This window comes from Zonotrichia albicollis, chromosome 4, assembly GCF_047830755.1.
Source record: "Zonotrichia albicollis isolate bZonAlb1 chromosome 4, bZonAlb1.hap1, whole genome shotgun sequence".
NCBI classification, from domain to species: domain Eukaryota; kingdom Metazoa; phylum Chordata; class Aves; order Passeriformes; family Passerellidae; genus Zonotrichia; species Zonotrichia albicollis.
The window spans coordinates 15,166,863-15,188,526 of NC_133822.1; the positions used below are offsets into that span (position 1 = coordinate 15,166,863).

At 50.4% G+C, this 21,664-nt stretch overlaps 1 protein-coding gene across 6 annotated transcripts in view; it reads right to left on the reverse strand.

The window, feature by feature from the left end:
• CECR2 (CECR2 histone acetyl-lysine reader) overlaps positions 1-21,664 on the reverse strand; it is a 144,364-nt gene that overhangs the window by 96,581 nt on the left and 26,119 nt on the right. For 2 of the 6 annotated variants that reach the window (XM_074540186.1, XM_074540181.1), the window contains exon 1: positions 1,792-5,541. In XM_074540186.1, the coding sequence (XP_074396287.1) occupies positions 1,792-1,977 (186 nt within the window). In that variant the 5' untranslated portion in view covers positions 1,978-5,541. Of the gene's footprint in view, positions 1-1,791; positions 20,576-21,664 lie in introns of those variants that run through there. The other 4 variants (XM_074540185.1, XM_074540183.1, XM_074540182.1 and 1 more) reach the window with 4 other exon arrangements.

Here is a 21,664-nt window from a genome sequence, read left to right on the forward strand (position 1 = left end):
AAGGAGAGGGTGAATTTCAAGGAACAGCAACTTTTGAAACTGCTTGTGCTGCTCACTCTGCCGGAGAAGGAGATTTACTCCACGTGCCCGAAAGGAGCAGAGCTCTGACAGCCGCATCCATCCTCTGCCAGCATCCCGATTTTACCCGCAATTTCCAGCGACCCTCGGACAAACGCCATGCTTTAAACCCCATTTCTGCCAAGGGCTGCCGGTCATCCACCCACGTGCACCTAGGGTTTTTTTGGACGATGTTTTCGGTGTGCTGCTTTTGCTCTGCAACACCCCCAGCACCAACACGCCCGCACTCCTCCTCCCGGGCATCCCCCCCCCAAAAAAGCAAGTTAATTTGTTCCGAGTGATGATGTTAACTCCCCCAGCCTAAGCGTGCTCCGGGAAGCAAAGGGGAGCCCACATTTACTTCATTTGTGAAGCAAGCCAGATGCTAATTGCCTCCAAAGGTGAAAGGCTAGTGCCTTGGCCCTTTTATCATTGTAAATTCAGGTTCCTTCAAGACTTTACGCTGCTGGGCCCGGAGAGCCTCCCCCTTTAATGGTTTGGCATCAATAGGAGGGGGAGGGGAGTTCTCTTTCGCAAGAAGTTGCATCATTGAGAGATCTTATCCCCTTTCAAGATTTCGTACCGCATAAGGGATTCCCCCTCTTCAGAAATTCACATCCTGGTCGAGGAGTTTTGCTCTTTAGGGCTCCGCGCATCCCATTGAACTTTTAAGCATCTTTGGAATTCGCATTCACGGGGCAATTACTGTCTTTAAAAAACACACGCCACCACGTTATTCACCCGGTTTATTGCCAACGCGCTGGCAAGAATAGCTTTTCACAGCAAGCACAAAAGATTTCCTACCAGGACACACTTTGTTTGTAACATTTGTAGCCGGCGCGCAAAATATTTACGGGACATTAGCGGCGCAACACGAAAATATGAATTGAAATCAACCAGGAAAAAAAACCAAAAACCAAACAAACTAAAACCCGAACAAGCCACACGAGAAAGTTACAAGGGAAAACGGGTCGGGAGGTACGAAAGCCGAGCGCGTTCCCCGGCTGGGGCACCGGGGCGGCGGTGAAGGCACCGTCGGTCCCCGGCGGCTCCGCGGAGCCGCACAATGAGCGGCGCGGAGCCCCGCGGAGCCCTCCGGCCTCGCCGGGATGCGCCAGAAAGGCTCGGCCGGACCCTCCGGCGGCACCGGCCAGGTGGGGACCCCCACCCGCAACAAAAGGAGCCGGGCCCGGGCACAGCGGAGCGGGCCGGGCGAACCCCCCAAGAGCAGCGGCTGTACCCCCGGGGGAGCTGGGGGGTCACCGGGCCGGGCCCGCCTCTCGCCGCCACCATTTTGGGCACGGGGGACCCACGGCGGGCTCCGTGCCGCGTCCGTCCCCCCGCCACCTTTGTGTGCGGACACCGGCCCGGCGGCGGAACAATGCGGCCCGGCGGGGCCGGCCCCGCTGCGCCCCCGCCGTGCGCCCCGCCGCCCGCCCAGCCGGGGGGCTCCTGCCCGCCGCCGCCCGGGACGGGCGCGCCCAAAGTTTGCGAGCGCGCCCGGGAGGGACGGCGAAGTTGCCGGGTCCGCCGCGAGCGGAGCGAACGCCCCGCGCCGCATCCCGGCGGAGTCCGGCGGCACTTCGGGGGCCGAGGGTGTCCCCGCCGCATCGCGGGGCAGCGGGAGAGGCGTGAGGGAGCCGGCGGGCAGCGGGGGCGCAGCGGGAGCGGCGGCACGGACACAGCCCGCGGGCTGTCCGGCGGGACGCGACGCGGCGCCCGCGGGGTTCTCACCTCGATCTCGAAGTCGGGCAAGCGGAAGGCGGTGCGGAAGAGCGAGCAAAAGTGCGCGATGGCCGGGACTTCCCACCAGGAGCGGAGCTCGTCCAGCGCCACAGCAGCCGCCGCCTCGGGGCCACCGGTGCCGGCTACGCTGCCACCACCGCCGCCGCCGCAGCCGCCGTCCTCCTCCGGGCACATCTCCCGCGGCCGCCGTCCGCCCGCTCGGTCGCTGCCTCCCTCACTCCGCGGGCGGCTGCGTGTGGTGGTGCCGCCGCCGCTCGGCGCTGCGGCCCCGCCCGCCCCCCGGCGCCACGCCGCTCAGCGGCCGCCCCCCGGCGGCCCCGCGCTGCCCCCTCGCTGCCGCCCGCGCACGGGGCGGCTCAGGGCCGGCGGGGGCGCTGCTGCTGCCGCTGCCCCCCCTACCGCGGGCGGCCGCCGCTGCGCGGGCCCATCCTCATCGCCCTCAGCGCCCTCCGCCTACCCGCCCGCGCCCCGCGCAGGAGCGGCCGCGCCGCCGGGAACAGATGGGCGCGAGGGGGGCCGAGCGGGGCGGGGCGGGGCTCCGCGCGCGAGGGGGCGGGTCCCGGAGGAGGGAGCACCAATGGAAAGGCGCGATCGGGCGGGGGGCGGGGCGTGGCGGGCTCGGCGGGGCGGGGACAAAAGGCGTGAGGGAGGGGCGGCGCGCGGCCGTGCACGAGGAGCGGGCGGGGCCAGCGCTCATCACAACAACAGGCCCCCGGCGCCCGCCCGGACACGCCCATCTGGGGCGGGGCTATGGCTGTGGGCGGGGCGCTCCCACACGCGGCGGCTCCGCCGGTCCCGGTCCTGGTGCTGATCCCGATCCCTTGGCTGGCACCGGGAGCTGCCGGGGATGGCTCCTGGTGCAGCGAACCCCTGCGAATCCCCCAGGGTTTCTGCTCCCACTTCGTGCCTCTGAGTGAGGGAGCCCAAGCGGCGCTTCTTGTTGGCCGCATGCGGCTGCCACGAGGAGCCGGACGCGCTCCTGTGCCCGGGGACAGCTCTGCGTGTCACCCACACTCCCGGTGCCTCCGTTCCTCCCGGCTCGGAAATGAAGAGCAACGATGTCCTATTTTGAATTGTATTGCGAGAAAACGTTCCGCGACAAACAGGGATGAATTACCTGCCTGTGGAGCTGCGTTAAGGGGACACAGCTCCAGTGGAACCGCGAGCAGCTGTGACCTCGTGTGCTGTCACTGCAGCACCTGACGAGCTCTCTGTGGGCACCGCAGCCCAGCTTCAAAACAGCTGCCAAGGATCACCGTGCACAGCTCTGCCTCAGGCTTAGCTCCAGTGACACCAGCGTGAAACTGGAGTTCAACCACGGTCACAGCAGAGCAGGGTTAGGCTGTGGATGAGGGCAACTCCTTCAGAACTGCACTAATCCCACAGCCTGGTCTTAACTGACGAGGATGTAAGGAAGCAGTGAAATGACTGAGTTGCAGTGGGAGGGGGATATCCCCTTCCAGGAGCAGCCTGAAGCTCCAAGGGTTCAGGCTGCAGACTCAGGTTCACACATTGCAGGTATACCCTGCTCTCTCTGACTTGCAGGGAAAGGCTGGTGGCATCCCTCAGTGCCACCCTAACACCTGCTGACATAAAGCAGTCTGATTTCAGCATGCACTTTTGAGATCTCCAGGGTTTCCTCTCCCTTTTTCCACTCAAAATGAACATATCAACAGAGAATAAGGTGAAGGTATAAGCTCTGTGCTGTGTCTCAGGCCACTGCCTAACAGCCTGACCAGGGAAAACTGGCTGAGGATGGGAACAAGCTGGTTTAGAGAAGAAACAAATCAAGGAGCAGCAGCGTGGCTCAGCAAGAATTAACAAGCTCTAATTTCATTGCCCTTTTTCCTATTGCAGGATCAAGGGATACTCAGTGAAACTGGAAGGAAGCGAATTTAAAATGGTGCAAGGAAATATTTGTACCATGTGTAATTAACACATGGCATTTGTTACCATGAGGTTTCATTGAGGCCAGGAGATTAGCAGGATTCAGAAAAGGATTAGACATTTATATGGATACCAAGAACATTCATGGTCACATTAGACAGGATATAAATAAATTTTAGAAGGGATATAAACTGTCAGGCTTCAAGGCACAATATAACCACTAACTGATGGCGAGGGATTAGGGGAAAACTTCCCTTGTGGGCGGGTTATTCTATAATTGTCCACTATGGGGTTTCTTGCACCTTTCTTTGAAGTATCAGAGGGTAGCAACTGTTGAAGTGAGAAGACTGGATTAGGAAGGCTACCAGGCTCATCTGGTGTGGCAACTGCTGTGCTCTTTGGGGGCCTGGGAGGGTCACTTGAGAAATGGCATGGCTGAGAGGATGGCACAGGAGGCGTCATCAGACACCTGATTTTTCTTCACACACAGACCTTGCTTTCCTTCGCTGTAAATTTCACACAGAAAATAGATTTCCTATGCCTTCCTCACCAAGGTTTTTGCCAAAATGCACTCTATTTTTCAAGTGGTTTATTAGTTATCTTTCTAAGTTCAGCCTTTGCATCTGTTTTCCCTAAAAGCTTTTGACTTGGTTCATTTATTGTTTGAAGGAGACCAACATGCTACACTGAAACCCTGCCTGTGTTTCAAGGCACAATGACTGCAAGACTTGGTCTTGAGCAAGACAGAATGTGATCTCTTGTGTATTGTGTCTGCCTGCACTGGATTGAGCCAGCTGCAGCTCCCTGCAATAGCTGTGAGAGGAGAGGGCAGGCCAGCTCAGGGCACTCTGTCAGCATGCAGGATCACTGTAAAACACCAGCAGTTCTGTGTGAAACATCCAGAGGTGACAAATCCTCAGGCACAGTGTCCTCTGGGCTAGTTACAGAATTCTACTAATGCCCAGCTCTTCCATGGAGCTAACTTTTGGTGCCCTGGCCATGTAAGGGGAGTTTATGTTGCAGTTCTCTCTTGCTCTGTGCTGACATTCCTCCCTGAATTCCTGCCATGTCCAGCTGTGGCTTATCTCACTGCTGCATCTTTGCTTGTTCTTGACACTGGGTCAAACAGCTTTGTAGTATCCCCACTCTCTGCCCTGCTAAGAGCTTTGTGAACTTTAAATGAAGACTCCTAATCTCTCTTTTTGTCAGAAGAGCTACGGTACCAATTTTGCCTAATGTTTTTTTGAATTAATTTGGCTCCCTCTATCGTCCCCATTATTTCTGCTGGGCTGTGTTTTCTTTTGTATTGTTCTTTTTATTCCAGGATGCTAGGGGCTGCCCACAATCACTTCAGGTTGTTTCCTTTTTCTAGATTCTTACACTGTTCTTGAAAGACTTCTTTAAACTTCTTATTCAAGCACAAAAAGCTCTGCTCTCCCTCTGCTATTCAGCAGCAGGCAGAGCCTTGGTGAATAAACTGTGGCATTTCCTCTTCTTTGATCCATGTGCTCCTTCTCTTCCAAGCCACCTTTGGTTGTGAGTTTCCTGTCCATAACTAACAAAACCAAAGCCTGCTTTGGCCAGTGTCCTTCCAAGTATTCTGTATTCTTCCTCTGATAATTTCTTTTTTTGCCTAGGCTGCTGGTAACATTTCCTCTACCACTGATTTTTTTAGCTCAATATCCAGTCCTGGCTGCTCTCTACTTTCCAGACTTACCCTCCTCCCCTGTCTTCTGTGCTTTTTCTCATCCTTTCTTCCCAAACTGGCTGAAGGTTGAGTCTTTGTGCCATGTAGAGCCACACTGAGGCTGATGGACCAAATCAGTCTCTTGTTTTCATTGTTCCAGGTCATCTCTGGATTTGGGAGCTCACTTTCTGGCGGAGAAAAAAAAAAAGGCAAACAAAAAACAAACAAACAAACAAACCAAATTCCAAGTGCCAAAAGCTAATTTTAAAAAGGTTGTAGAGTTGCAGGGACTGCATGTCCCCATTCCTGTATGATAAATCATTTAATCTAGAAACAAAAAAGAAGAGAGGAGTGTTTTCCTCTTTCTCCAGAAACACTGATCCAAAGCTTACATGTAATGCTCAGCTGATGACAGGTAGATCTCTTGTAGCCTGCCTCTGAAAGATAATGGATTTCTGACAGGCACAGGTCAGTTCCTCACCAGCTGAGGTGATATTATCATTAATAAAGATCTCTTTTAAAAGAACTCTTAACTTCCTTGCATTTCCACCAGCTGGCTTTAAGCTAAAGCCCAGTGGACTGTGTTCCTATAAACCAGGTTCAGGAGGAACTGCAGTCTTCCCTTGTAAGGAATCAAAAGGAAGAAGAACTTGCAGAAAAGACCCACCAAACCTCAGATTCTGTTCTTACTGGCAGCACATTCTCAGAAGGACTTGGCTCTGGGAAGTTCAAGTTTTCCTGATTCAGGAGAAATGATTTAACAATAAAGCCTAACATTTCTGTTCTTTCAAAACAGAACTTTTGCATTTCTGGCTGTGAAGAGCTTCATCTCCATTTTCTAGCCTGTCTGAATTTTATTGCCTCCTTCCTCATGTAGACCTCCCTCAACAATCTAACACCAGCAACTCTCACTGCTTTTGCTTAGTTTTGCTGAGTTATGAAGTAGAAGACAAATGTGATTTAGCCACCTACTTTCACCCCAAGCTACTTCTACCTTCTAGGATTCTTCATATTTTGATCCATCTTCAAGTCCCTTGTTCCCTTTTCAATGCCTCCTGAGCAAAGAGGTTTTGGTTTACATAGCACAGTGAAAAAGTGTTCCTGAACAGAGCAGAGGCTGGAGTATTTAGCACTGGGAGGTCTGGCTTTCACCCCTGGATCTGCTTTTCCTTCTCAAACAACAAATCAAGGAAACCGAGGCAGTGAAAAAGAAGGCACAGATTTTTTTGGGTAGTGGTAGAGCTGGAGTCATGGAGGCAGCCAGAGGGATCACAGAAGAGGTGTGGAAGCAGATGAGAAATTTTGCTTCTTTTAACTAAACCAGGAGAGTCAAGAGAAAAAAAAAAAAAAAGCCATGTTGCATAATTTTGATAATTACTTCTTTTGAGCCACTAGTTCTGATCTCCTAAGAAGTAGGGAAAGCAGTGGCACACAAGGGGCTGACATAAGAGGCATGAAAGCCAAGAGGAGTGGTTGAAAGAGAGGAAAACAGATTTGAAATAGAGGACAGGGTTGCAGTCAAGAGATTGTGTAGGATGGGAGAGACACAAGGGATGAGAGAAACTGGTAAATTCTCTGAGAGGGGGAAGTAAGTACTAATACTAATTAGCAGGGAGCAAGGAAAGGACTGTAGCCACAAACATGTGTGGAGTGGAAGAAGCTGTGAGGGAGAGAGAGAGAGTGGGGAATGTCTGAGAGATGCATTCAGGGAGAGATAAGCTGAATAAAGCAAGAAATGCACAGTGAAGGCAAAGTCTGCTGGTGAGTGGGATGCTGCAGGGCTGCATGAGAAGGTGAGTTGAGGAAGGTAGAAAATGTGCAGTCTCAACAGCCTAAAAATGTGAAGTTGGAAGTTATCAAGAGAAAAGATGAGGGAGTCAATAAAAAGGAGAGCCAGTTGTTAAGGCAGAGAATAGAAAAGAGATGGGTGGGCACAGACAACAGCTGTGAAATGGAGGCATGAGAGAGAACAGGGGCAGTGCTGGAAAGCGTGGGAGATAGGAATTGGAAACAGAAGCAGAACAAGAGAAAAGTGCCATTGGGCATTGTGGTGCAGTGAACCAGCTTGCACAGGTCTGTTGCTGAGGCTGGATGTGTGGTATCAATACAATTCAGCTACCACCAACAGGGCTGCAGCTTTAGCTGGGACACAACACTTCTCTCCAGCTTTGAGCCACCAGAAGGTTTTCCATGATTCCAGCAGCCTGCATCCTGAGCAGTGTGGGTTTGATGTTCTGCTGAAGAACCTGCTGCTTGGCTGGAATGCACTCTCCAGCTCCTCAGGCACAGACCCAGCTGTTATGTTGTGGACACTTGTGAAAGATCTGCTTCTTTTGTCTCCTGGATGTACACATTCCATCTGTCCAATGTCAAATCAGCCACTCTGAGAACCTGACCTAGCATCTAAGAATCTGATGGATTCTCTTTGCAACACCCCAGATATTTACTCCAGAACACTATTTTCAGCTGAACAAACCACTGGAAAGGAGAAGTAATTTCACATTACTGAAGTGGAGCCACACTTTCCATGAAGCAAAGCAGCAGTTGCACACACCACCATTGGTTTAGGCAGAAAATTAGCAACATTGGGCCTCTTTAGCTTGCATGGACTCTCTTCCTTGAACAGCATCTCCCTCCTGGGAATTTGGCTAGCACTGATGTGGCAAAGCACCCTCCATCACAGCTCCTCTCCTGTGTGCTTTACTGAGCTACATATCAAACCAACAGATCTAAGCCTTAGGTCTCAACAGATTTTCTGCTCCTAACCCATTGGGGCTGAAAACCACAGGTTGTAACTTGATGTTTTGTCCCCTAGAGAGCAATCAACAGGCAAATGAGAATTTGTGGCAGTGGATTTGAAGGCAGGGAATGTGGATCTTTCCCCAAAGAGCAGCAGAGAGGGACCTGCTGCTGCTGGGGGCTTGTTTGTGGTCATCCATGCTCACAGCTGCTGCTGGGTACATCTGGCAGGGAGATGAGTCAGACACAGGCTGGCTGGAACAGCCACAGAACAAGGTGGGGAACAGTGATCTGCCCTGGAAACCTCACTGGGCAGCAGAGAGGAGACACACACAAAGCCCAACACTTCATGCCTCCCCAGGTTTGCTCTCCCTGCTCCTGCTGTCCACAGCTACTCCACAGGCAGGCAGCAGCATTTGGGCATAAACAAGGAGATGCTTAATTGTTTCCAGAGCAGCAGTGAGCAGTGCTGATATGTGTGCAGTGTGCTCCAGGATTGGCTCCTGCAGCCTGCCTTGAACAGCAGGGAGGGCTCCCTGGGACTCACCACAGCCTGAGCTCCTCTGGCCCAGGTGCAACACTCTGTGCTGAGGAGTGAGGCACTCACAGGCAGAGAGAACAGCCCCAGACAGATGCTGAGGGTGCTGCACAGCAGGGCAGTGCTCCATGCACAGCACCATCCTCATCAGTCACTCCAGCAGAGATAGATGATGTTCCTGGACGGGAGTTAAAATTCCATTTTGCTTACAAGCCATGAAAACTCAGGTCTCTGTTCAACACCTTCCTAGATGGGGATTGGTGGTGTGTGAGCAGAGCTGGCAGAGTGGCTAAGAGTCTCTTTGTGGTAACCAGATTTTGTAGTCTGGACCTGAAGAGGTGATGTGAGGGAAAGCTGCAGCTCTTGTGTAAAGCTGCTGATCTCACACACTGTGAGAAGCACAGAGGAAAGGGGCTCCTGCTCAGTGCTGGTGCCAGGGCTGTGCTCCCACCGAGGTTTCTGGGCCAGATGCAGTGTTGGTGTGAACCACTGAGCCCATACAGACTAGAATTGTGTGCGCACCAATTCCTGAGCTGTGGTGGGGTTGGAAAGGCAAAGCCCATGGTGGTTTCAGCCAACACAGCCTTTCCAAAGCTCCATTTGACACCCACTGCCAGTTGCTTTTCCTGCTGTGCTGCTTCTGTGGGCAGTGCAGCTCTCCAGTGCTAACTTGTGGCTTCAGCACATCCATTTCCAGCATCACCAATACCTCCACACTTTGCTGCTGCATTTGGCTAGAGAGGCATTCAAATCCCATTCCTTCCACAGCAGTCAGCAGAAATTGAAAGTGATTGATGTCTAAATCTTGCTAAGGATGGGATACCAGGCTGTGCTGGTGCACAGGTCTGGAAATAAGGCAGAGCCTCACAGAGGGCTGAGCAGCCATCCAAACATGAGCAGGACTGAGTCATGGTCCCAGCTCTTTCACTGAATTGCTCTGTGACTGTGAATAAATCAATTCAGGTGTATTTTCCTCCTCTATAAAATAGGAATGGTCATATTTAGATACCTCAGGGGAGTTGCAAGGCTTAATTAGTTAATACTAGTGCCTTGTCAGTTCTCATTACCATGGTATCTGTGTTTATTGCTGTGAAATTGTAAAATGCTGCTTACATGCTAAACATTATTATTCTACATGAGGTGGAATGACTTAATCCAGTTTCTCTGTAAATACCAAGGGCAGGGAGTTGATATTCCCAGTATTGGCTTTAGTGTGAGGTCTGCCTTACCTGTAGAAAAATCTCCCTGACATAAAACAAAAATTATTTCTTTCCAGATTCCTAATGTAGTTGCTCTTGAAACAGTTAAGCTGCACTATTACTGGTTTACTTAATTTGGTATGTGTAAATAAATTAATCCAGGAAAAACATAATTTAAACTGGTTTAGACACATTGTTGGTTCCAGTGTCAGGGAAACAGAACAAGGTCCATCAAAGACTTTCAAAACCTGTCAAGTCACTTGGAGGAAAGTGACTGTAGGCAGCTGGAAATGGGGGATGGCTGGCAGATTCATGGGCTGAAGGGATTTTAGGTGCCCAGCCTCAAAATAAAAGAGCTAGTGACTAACCCAGTGAGTCATGTCCAGACCTTTCCCAGAGCAGTCCTGCTTGTAACTGGGGAGTTTTGAGATACTCAGCTTTTTCTGTCTTGGGTGAAGAGAGCCTGAATGCCCACAGGAGCACAGTCTTCAATCTAGGGGCTGCTAGAAAAGACCTGGGATGCTGAAAGTGGGACAGGGAGCTACCTGCACCCCTTCTCACCCCAGCCTCTCCAGCAACTGCAGGCAGGGGCTGCTCCTCCCACTGCATTTCCCCAGGGGCTGGGAAATGGCTTTACACTTTGCAGGTATGACTTTCATCCTCCAAGGCACCAGAAAAGCACCCCTGTACCTCAGCCTGGTGCTCAGCTCAGAAAATCAGCTCAGAGCCTCCCCAGGGCTGGATGCAGCCACACAGTGACAGAGGCTGCTCAGCTCTCTCTGTCAGTGCAGAAGTGGAAAGAAGAGACCTGCTTGCACTGTTAGTGACCCTGTCATCCATTGACTCCTCCACTTTCAGCAGCTCTCACCCAGCACCTGAGGCTCAGCTCCAGAGGTTCCCATGCTAGCAGGATATCACTACAGTTAGGCAGGAAGGATGCTGCAGGCTCCTGAGCAGAGATCTGATAAACACATCACAGCTTTGGCCAGAAGAACCTCTAGGTTCCTGTTCCCAGCTCCCCAGAGAGCTCTGCCAGTGCACTTCTGCTTTTCCCTGAGTTCAAGATGAGGATCCTGCTGCAAACCACCTGCCTGTGGTGGAACGGCTGCCCCTGTGGAAGCACTGGCTTGTTTCAAACCTGTGGCCCAGTGAAAATACAAGCAAACAGGCAATGGAGAAAGGAGAAATTGGCAGGAGAAGGGCCAGCTGATTTATTCCTCCTTCTGCACTTCACAGCTTTGGAGGTTTGGCTTTCCCACACCCAGCCTTCCTGGTTCACCCTCATGCCGAAGCCTCATTTTCCTGCTGGGAGGAGAGAGAGGAATGCCAGCAGCTCTGTGTGTGTGCCCCAGCCCCCAGGACACTGCCTGCCCTGCTAGACATGGCACCAGAAACACCCCAAGTTAATCACCCAGAGCAGCAATCCCATTTGCAAAGTCCTCAGCACCCAACCATGCTGCAGTTATTTATCTGAGTGGCCATCTCTGCCTCGCCTGCTCCCAGCAGTGCAGGAAAAGCAGGGTGACTTTGCTGGCAGCTGGGTGACCCCACTTCATGCTCTCCTGAGGGCAGAACCTGCCCCCAAGCCCCAAAATGTGGCAGGAAGGCTTTGATTTATACATCCAGACAGAGCCCCATGGGGAACAGTCATATGGAAATAAAACCTATTATGCTTTACAATTAGAGAGGTGGAAAGCTTAGGGTTAAAATATGAAGTGGCCAAGCTATTAACCTTCTCATTTAGAATGAATGGTCACTAAATTACAGGGCACATCCCCTCCCTCCCCCAAAGAGGGGCCTTATGAGGAATCTCCAGGAGATTCAGCCTGGAGAAAAGGAGCCTCAGTGGGGACCTTATCACCCTCCACAACTACCAGAAAGGAAGCTGTAGCAAGGTGAGTGTTGGTCTCTTTTTCCAAGCAACAAATGATATAACAAGAGGAAATGGCTTCAAGTCGTACCTCAAGAGGTTTAGATTGGATATCAGGAAAAATTTCTTCACCAAAAGGGTTGTCAAACACGGAACAGGCTGCCCAGGGAAGTGGCTGTGTCACCAGCACTGGAGATATTTAAGACATATAGATGTGGCACTGGGGACGTGGCTTGGCAGTGCTGGGTAATGCTTGGGCTTGATGACCATAAAAGTCTTTTCCATCCTAAATGATATTGGTCTGTTACATGAAGCAATAAAGCATAATTTATCCTGTCCTGAAAATATGATCAAATCCTGGCAGTGAGCCACAGCTGAGCCTGAGGGGGCTAAGAAACTCAAATCAGAGAGCCAGCACATCAGGCAAACAGCAAATCCTGCCACCACCTCTTGTCACCACAAACACCCAGCAAGTGTTTGTGCTCCTACTAGGGACACAGAAAGTGCAACCTCACCTTACCTAGACTCCATGGGGGGAGAGTGCAGTTTCCACAGATAAAATGCGCATCTGGGGAGGGAAGGGGGTGGAGTTTTCAGAGATCTTCTCAGAGGCAATGTTGTACACAGATTTTAGCCAGTCCTGGTGGTTAAAAGTCTCCTTGGTAGTGTTTGTGCACAGTGAGGGATGTGGTAGAGAAGTGCTCTCTCACCCACCTCGGGTGGGAGATTCTTGGTGCAGGATTTATCAGTACTCTTTCTAATTCAGAATCTCTGAACAGCCATCACAGCTCCACCCTCATCTTTCCAAAGCAAATACTTTGTTCAACTGATTTTCCTTTCCCATGAGAGAGGGCTACCACTTGTCTGAAGCAGCATCATAGAAATCCAGTTGAAAGCAAAGCCAAGCAAAAATTCATTGAGCAAAACATTCAGATACCATTACAACAGTGATATTAATTATAAACCAACCAGACAACCAAAATTCCCCTGCAGCCTTTCCAACCCCAACTTTGAAGACCATTCTGGGGAAGATTAACAAACAGAAAGAAAAGCAAAGATGACTTGAAATAAAAGAGAAACCAGCCAAACTAATTCCTTTGATCCAGCTGAGAAAAAAAAAATACAGGAGGGAAAGAGCTGGCAAATATAGTATCCTTTGGGGTTTTTTTAGTGCTGTTAGTATCAGTGATCATTCTGCCTCAAAATCCCAGTTCTGACAGGGTGTCCTTTATGTTAGCCTCCACCACTGGCCTTCTCAGCTCCAAATTTCCTCCCACCTCTGGAGTGGGGACACAGAGGAAGGCAGAACTCTGCAGTCCCAAGATTGGGTCAGAGTCAAGAAGTATTTTGGGTGCTCCCCATCCTTTTCCTGCTGTTGGCTGTGCTGTTTGTTTGTAACAGAGGGGAAGGACAGAGGCAGATTTGCTTTTGAGGACTCACCAGTGCTCAGTGTTCTTCCCCAGCTCCTGTCTCCAGGCAGAACAGAGACTCCCATCCTTCTCTTGTCCCTTCCTAGGGAGGTGCCTTTTATGGTTTAGCACCAGTTTCCTGAAAATAATAATGAACTTAACAAAGAAACAAACACTTATTTCTATTCTAAAACTCACTCCACCTTCCCATCGTGGGTGAATCCAGCCTGTAAGTGCCTTTACTTAAAGTCTACAAACTGCCTGAGACTGATTTGTCCCACATGTATGTGTTTTATCCATCACGTTGGGCTCTACACTGGGGTTTGATGCACAACCATAGCTGAAAAAAACAGCTGATCTGAGAAAAACTTGATCTAGAAGGACAGAAATAGTTGTGTGATAGCACAGGGAATAGTTCTGGTGTTCACTTATGCCTTATACCATAACTTTAGCCAAAAAAAACACATCTAATTTTTAAAATTAAGCTGGCAGATGGATTTGCTTAGCTGTTTCTGAAGCTATGGCTATGAAACAGCAGATCAGTGTCAAGCCAAACTCCATCACTGCAGCCATACCCACCGTGCCAGAGGCTCCCTGTCTCCCCACAGAGATCTGCCCTCAGAGCCACACCAGCAAGGCACTCACAGCACCAGAACAGCTAAAACTGCAGTGCTGGGACAAATATCTGCCCCTCCCAGAGTGCCTCTCCAAATCTGAGCTGATAGAACCTCCCTGGGAGCTCTGCAGAGGAGCAGAGCCAGCACCACCACCCAGAGGCACCCATGGCCAGGCTGCCAGCAGGGGCTGGCACAGGGCACAAATCCACCTCTCACCTATTTATTCTGGAGCCATGTGGGGCTTAAGGCTCCCTTTCCCAGCTGCAGAGTGACCCAGGTGGGAATAATGAGTGCCTGCCTTGCTTAGCTAATTAGAGGCACTGAGAGCAGCAGGCTGCAGTTCTGGGCTGGGGCACTTGCAGAGGAAATATAGGGGCTGTGGGGTTTATACCTAGCTTTGGTTTTTGGTTTTATATTTTTGTTTGTTTGTTTTTGGTTTGGTTTTTTGAGGGCTTTTTTTTTGTTCATTTTGGTTTTTTTTTTTTCTTTGTTTTGGGTTTGGTTTTTTGGGGGGGTTTGTGTGGTTTTTTTTGTTGTTTGTTTTTTGGGGTTTTTGTTTTTGGTTTCTTTTTTGGTTTTGTTGGGTTTGCTTGTTTGTTTGTTTTATGTGTTTTTTGTTTGTTTGTTTGGTTTGGTTTTTTTCTTCCTTGTGGTCAAGTTAAAAACCTCTGTCAGGATAGTGCAGCACAGATGGGAAAGAGCAGAGGGAGGAGGCTCCACAGCACTCTTCTAATCTGCATTACTCCGCGGTATGGGAAGGAGGCAGGAGTAAAAGATAAGCAAGGCTGGACCATTTGCTCCCATTCAAAGACAGATTTTCAATGTGTGATCTAAATCCTTCAAAGGCCAGCCCAAGCCTCCCCACTCGCACAACTCAGCCACCTCAGCAGAGTGTGGCACAGCCCAGGGCCATTCTGTGGGACACTTACGGACCCCAAAGTGCTCTGCAGGGGCTTCACCCGCGATGCATCTTCCCCTCAGCGGTGCTGCCCGAGGGTGCTGAAGGAGAGCCTTCCCCAGCAGGAATGTTGGGAGAAGCGGAGCAATTACAGCTGCTGGCTGGGCACTCCTGCCCTGGCCACTCCCGTTTGCACATCCCAGAGGGTTTTGTCATTGGGGCTCAAGACCACGGACAGACTAACAGACAGACAGACTGACAACCGAGAGCCAGCGCTGCTGCCTGCTGTTTCCACCCAGTAACAGCAGGGCAGAGATTGGGAATGGAGGGCAGCGCTGGTGGGAGGCTCTGCAGCACGGACGGTGCCCAACGGGGCTGAAATCGCCTGCCAGGGAAGGGTTGGGGTGCAGGGCAGGGGGTGATGCTGGTCAGGGAAAGTTTGGGGTGCAGATCAGGGAGTGATGCTGGTCAGGGAGGCAATGGCCAGAGCTCTAAGGCTGCTCTGGCTGTCCCATGTGTGGCAGTGGGCTGGCCAGAAGGTGACAGCTCGAAGGGATCTGGGTTTATTACAACATCACCTCTATCATAGCACACCCAAAGATGGCCTTCAGCTGCTGAGGAGCCTGCACTGTGCTCACAGGCTTGACCTCAGAAAGTTGTGGTCTGAGCTGTCTTTTCCTTCACCTACAAATTTCAGCTGCTGCTGATGAAAGGTGTTTCTTTTCCACCTCACTCTTGCAAGCTGCATTTCCCTTGCCTCTTTCTAGCTGTTATTTAGTTCCCCTCATGTTGTTTTCCCCTGGCTTTTTCTTTGTTTCCTTCACAGGAAGCAGCACATCATTATGGCTGGTCTATCTCTAGGGCTCTTCAAGCCCAGGTCATTACTTAGCTGGGGAGATCCAAGGAGGTGGCTGTTTGTGTGGCTCTGAGACCTGTGAAAAAGCAGCTAATCAATTCAGAAAATCATCTGGGTGGTAACCCCACTGTCAGCTTGTTTTCTTCCCTTCCACTTAGACATCAAACTGGCTGAAGAGGGCTCTGGGGAATGAGGCAGGCACTGAGAGCTCCTCCTCTGCAGACACATCTGTGTCTTTCATCAGCAGGGCTCAGGGAATACCACTAACTGGAGAGGGGAAAAATCTCTTTGGAGCTGGGAGGCTTGTGGTCTCCTGTCTGAAAAGACCCTGCCCGATGGGGAAGCAATCATTTGAAAAGTGGCTAATGCACTAACACTGCTTGGCAGAAAATGTCAGGTATCAGGCAGAACTGGGGGGGACAGGGACAAAACACACAGCAAAGAGAATGTTAAGCTAAGCCAGTGAGCAGGCCCTGGCAGCCCAAACAGCCTGCAGTGCCCAAGTGGAGCAGCAATTGCAATAGGACATGCAAATGGCCTTCTGGTGAATGAACTTACTAATTGTTGCACTTTGCTTTCACTCAGCCCTCCTCCGGTTTGTGTCTTTGGGGACTGCATCAGGCCAGGGAACACTCAGAGCCATAAAGCCTTTACCATGGCCAGTTTTAGTCTCTATTAGAAATGGAGATGCACAGTGCCTCATACTCTGTGACTCTGTGGTGTCATTCAGCAGAGATAAGCCATATCAGAAAGGCATTCTAGGCCAGCCAGCCCTCTGAAGGGGAGTGTGTCACAGAGCCACAGAAGGGTTTGTGTTGGGAGAGGCCTTTAAAGGTTATTCAGCTCCAGCTGCCCTGCAGTGACAGGGGAGACCTTCAGCTACATCATACTGCTCAGAGCCCAATCCAGCCTGACCCTGAATGTTTCCAGGGATGGGGAATCAACAACTTCCATGTGCAACCTGTTCCAGTGCTTCACCACCCTCACCATGAAAAAATTGTCCTTATTACCTAGCCTAAATTTAGTCTTAGTTAAAACCAGTACTGCTTGTCCCATCACAACATACCCCACTAAATATGTGTCCTGTCTTTATATTTCTGATAAAAACCTATTTCAGTACTAAAAGGCCACAATAACTTCTCCCTAGCGCCTTCTCCAGGCTGAATAATCCTAGTTCAATTGTTCATTAGAGAAGTTCTGTCCTGCTGATCACCTTGCACAAATCTCACTGCCATCATCCATAGTCCCCCTCTGGGAACTGGCCAAAACTTCCAGCCCAGGGCATTGCCACCCCCAGCCCCCCAAACCTTTTTCCATCCTATGAGGGGTCAGGGAGGGTCCTGGGGCCAGACTGGGACATGGGGAGCCTCACATTCCATCCCAGGGCACCCAAATCCCAGGGCCAGGGCCAGCACCCCCAGAAGATGTCATTAAGCAAATGTCTTTTCCATAAATCAGGGGACACTCACACACAGCCAGGCTTTCCCTATTTTCCATGCACAGTAAAAAAATAAATCTGTATTGATTTAGCAAGAATACTGAACCCTCTGCAAAGATTTGCTGTTAAGTTCAGAATGGGAGCACAGCCTGAATTTGAGGTTTCCTTCCTCCTGCAAGGTTAAGTCACATCCTTAGGTCTCCTTTTAGAAAGCTAACAAACCATGTTAGAAGAAAGGGGAAAATCTTTAATGGAGAAGCCTTGCACTCAAGAGAACTCACAACAGTGACCCAGGCCACAGTTCAATTCTTGGGCTCATTTCCTGCAGAGACACACAGACAAGACAACTGCTCACCTTTTTTTCCTGTTAGAAGCACACTCTGATGCTCTTCACAGCCAGACAACTTTGACAGAGGATCTCAGAGATAAATAAAAGGCTTTAACGTTTGTGAAGAGTGAATTAGTGCAAACAAATTCCTTGAAACTACTGTTTTAAAAAAACCCACCTCAAACAGAGGGAGAAAGCAGGAAGCTCAACCACCTTTAAAGACAATGCCATCCTACAGAACAAGTTCTGTATAAAATCAAGATGTGCATTTGCTTCCTTTGGTGACTTCAGCACTTAAAATAAAATAAAGCTTTTATCCTATTATATTTTAAACCATGACTGACAGCAGAAAAACAGTCCTTGTCTTATTTCCTCTATTTTACCAACATGAAATGTTCTACCCATGGATTTGGCCAGTAGTCTGGAAAATGTCAAGGTTAGGAAAGGCTGAGCTTCATTTGCTTTTCACAGATCTGAGTAATGAATTGTTCATTTTAAAGTATTGTTCTAGCTTGAAAAGGGAGTCTGTAGTGCTGGCATCATAGGGTTCCACATCTGTCTCTTAGTTGCTCTGGACTACATTGGCTCAATTTATTAAACAGGGAGGGATTTTTATGTTCTGCAACCCTGCAAACTAAACAGGAGGCTTGGGGCTTTAGTGGGGTTTTTCTCTTCATAAGCACTTATCAACATGGCAAATTTTGCTCACAAACACTTCAGATCAATGTCCAACATTGGCATTGCTATTGCAAGAGAACTGGACAAACCCAAAGTGCAGGAAAGGTAAGAGCATCAAGAACTTATTTTTGACACTAGACAGAGTGCTTATTTATAATTATAAATGCAAATAGGAAGCAGAACCCAAAGTAAAAACAAAAGCAGAGTCCCCAGACAGAGTTGGGTAAAAGTCATTGTGGTTGCAGCTTGATAAAGCTCCATGAAAGAATGAGCAGCTCAAAAAGATTCACTGGGAACTCATCTCTGTGTTTCATTGTGTGAAAACCAGAGATATTCAATTATATTAGAAATCATATGAGGGCAATTGGAGGCAGTCCCTTTTCACACTGTGCACATTTACCTATGGAATGTGCTTCTGCCATGTGTGATGGAGCCCAGGGGTCTCAGCAGGATTCAGAAAAGAGTTCAGCAGGTCTCAAACATTTTTATAGGCAATATTAAAAGCTATAATTAAAGTAACAAAGGCTGCTAGTGATGCAAGCCCCGCTCGCCAAAGCTGAATTCAACCTTTCCCAGTGGAGTTTGGGAAATGCTTCATCAGTAGGGATGTTCCCCTGCTTGCACCTACTGAAGATTTTTGTGTCCCTGCCCATGATGCAAAAACAAAAATCTAGAGGAGAGCAAGAGTTAGTCTTATCAAATCAGTTTTTCTATTTTGTTTAAACTGCTGAGCATCAAACATGCTCCCTATTATCCTGACCAGGATTACAGGGGGCATATTTGGGGCAATGCAAGGTTGGAGGGGTGGTGTCCACTGAGCCCTGACCCCTGTAAGGGCTTGTGCTGGGCACTTATGAAAAGGTGCAAAGAAATCCTTTGCCTTAACTATTGTCTTGGGCAATGAGTTCCACAGCTTAACTACTTAGGTGGGAAGCAGACAGGCAAACTTTCCTCTTATTGATTTCTCCCAGAGGTTGATTTCACTGGCTGTGCTGCAGCAGTGGCACTCCCAAAGAGAAAGCTCCTGGATGTTTTCTCTCTAGAAGTGCTTTACCTGTTTGAACAGCCCTGCAGTGTGCCAGCTGCAGGTGCTGAAAGGCTGCTGGCCCAGTGACACAATTCCCCTGGGCTGGGACAGAGACCAAGGGTTTGTCAGCACCCAAAAAGGGCCCAGCCTGGTGTCTGCTTGATTGTGTGAGAACCACTGGAGTTACCCCCCACATCCACACTTTCAGTGGTTTCCACACAAGTGCTGCCAATACAGCAGAGGAGTGAAGGGGGAGAAGAGCAGCCCCAGGCACAGCAGGACCCCAGGGCAAGCACGAGGGTTGCAGCCTGAGCAAGGCAAACAACCCCGTGTGAGCCTGCCTCAGCCAGGTGGATTTAGTTCCTTCCAAGGCTTCCACTCCTTTCCTGGCCACTGCACACAGCTTGAGTGGGGCTGGAGCTGTGCAGGAGGAGGGTGAAGCACTAGAGGCAAAGCTCTGAGCATCCCTGGGGAGGCTGTGCCTGGGATTTGCAGGGGATATGCTGGAGGTGGGGAGCAGGTGGCACAGTGCTGAGCTGCTCAGCTGTCGTGGGGCTGGAGAGGGACAGACACAGCTGGCTGAGGGGAGGGAAGGGAAGAGCTCAGGGTCTGGCAGTGTTTCTGCTTTACAGAGCTGAGGAACAGCAGAAAGGGACCCAGCAGGGCTGCAGGGCCCTGTGTGGTTCTGGTCCCGGGAGGGGCAGTGCCAGGAGCACCCTGCGAGGGCACACACAGGGTGTGTGGCTGTCCCTGTGCTGGGTGAGTACCGTGCAGCAGCCCCTGCTGTGTGCCAGCAGGGCCTTGGCACAGCTCTCTGGGGCATAGATTGATATCTGCTCATGCAAATAACCTGCGAGTGTCCCCGGGCTGGGACAGCTGGTCCCCGCAGCGCTGCTGGGAGCGCTCTTTATGTGCCCATGTAAGAACCCCAGCAATCTCTGCTGGGCTTGCCAGCAGGGGCCCTGGCAGAGGCCAGGAGCAGCAGCCCCGTGGCTGAAGCCATGCCAGCTGAAGCTCTGCAGCAGCAGCAAGGCTTTCTCCTGCCCTGAACAAAGAACCAATGTGGCCAGCATTATTGATTTGTTTCGTGACTCGCCGCTTTTTGCAGGAGTGTGGCAGGAAAAGACCAAGAGGAGTTTTAATTTGTCCAAATGGTTTTAGACAAGGTTAATAAAGCTCATTGATAAATGGCACTTTTCATTAAGTTTTAATTACAGTGTCATTCCAACAGGCTGGATATGCATAGTTTGATTTTTCCATTTAAGGTGATGCCTCAGCAAAGTTGGTGGTGTTTGTTTTTTTTTCATTTAAGGTGTGCTTCCCTGAGTTCAGTGATTAATTTCCATTGTGGATCAAGGAGCTGCCAGGCTGCTGGGGAGCCTCACTGCCTCAGTGAATTCCCTTTGGCCTCCATCCCATGCTGGGAATTACAGCTATTTAGGTTAAAATGTGAAGCTAGCACACTTTTGTACCTTGAAACATCATCATCTTGGTCCAGAAAGGGTGCTGGTGGCTGCTAGCCATCTCTCCTCCTCAGGGACTGGTGAGGATGGTGAGTGTTTCATCTTTCCTGCTGTCTCCCAGAAGTGGGTTTGGAACACCTGAAAGAGATGCAGACAGGATCTGGATCAGGTCAACTCACAGCAGGGTGAATAAACAGAAAATACCAGAACCACTGGTCAGTTAGAAGCTTGGTTTGACTGATAGTTCTCCCTCTCCAGAGTGAAAGTCTGAGTATTGTTTTAGCTTGAGAAGGTCTGTGTACACACATGTTATTCCTGAGACAGTGCTCCCTCCTGTGCATTGCACTCACTTCTGTCCCCAGCTCAGTTTCACAACTTTGTTAAAACAGTTAGTTTTAAGCAGTTTACAATTTCACTATTTGCTCCCTTTCTTAACAGCAGATTTCCACATTCTTTCCATGTAATCATTATAAAAGTGGAGAAATTCACTGCTGCAGAAGGCAGAGAGTTGTCTGCTAAAGACCTTTCACTTTAAAATGCCCACTGCTGTTTCCATCAGCATTTCAGGAGCTGTGGTGCCTCAGCCTGGGGATTGGCAGCAGATTAAATTCATCCCTTGCATCTCCCCCTGCCTTCAGAAGGCTCACACAGCATGGTGGCTGCTGCCAGGGCTCTGAGATCATCCCCTGGGGGTTTGACTGCCTGGGTTCAGGGCTGGCTTAGATAATCCCACAAGTGCCTGATGTCCAAGAGAGCTCTGTAAAAAGCCCTGGTGAGGGCTGTCAGGCTGCTCCCTGCCTGAGGTCTTGCCCTTGCTCCCAGCTGGGCTGCCTTGCCCCATCAGCTGTGCCCTGTGTGCGTGGCCCTTGGCCCGTGGACTTCAGCCCCTGAGCTGACCTTGGGTCTGTCTCGTCACCGTGGGCTGGCCTGGCAGGCACTGGGCTGTGCCTGAACCTGGCTGCCATCCCCAGATCTGCTCTGCTCTTCTTGCCTGGGGACTGTGTGCCTGCACCTCTGTCACTTTAGCCACTGCCACCCCCAGCTCCAGGCTCACCTTCCCCCATAGAACCAGCCCTTGCAGGTGACACCCTGATTGATGCCCACATCCCCGATGGTGCCTGTCATTTTGCCTGGCAGAGTGAAACCACAGCAGGAAAGAGCCACCCTGTGTCTGCAGAGGACATATTGGTCAGGTAGAACAGAAAGGAAGAAGCTCTCCCAAATTAT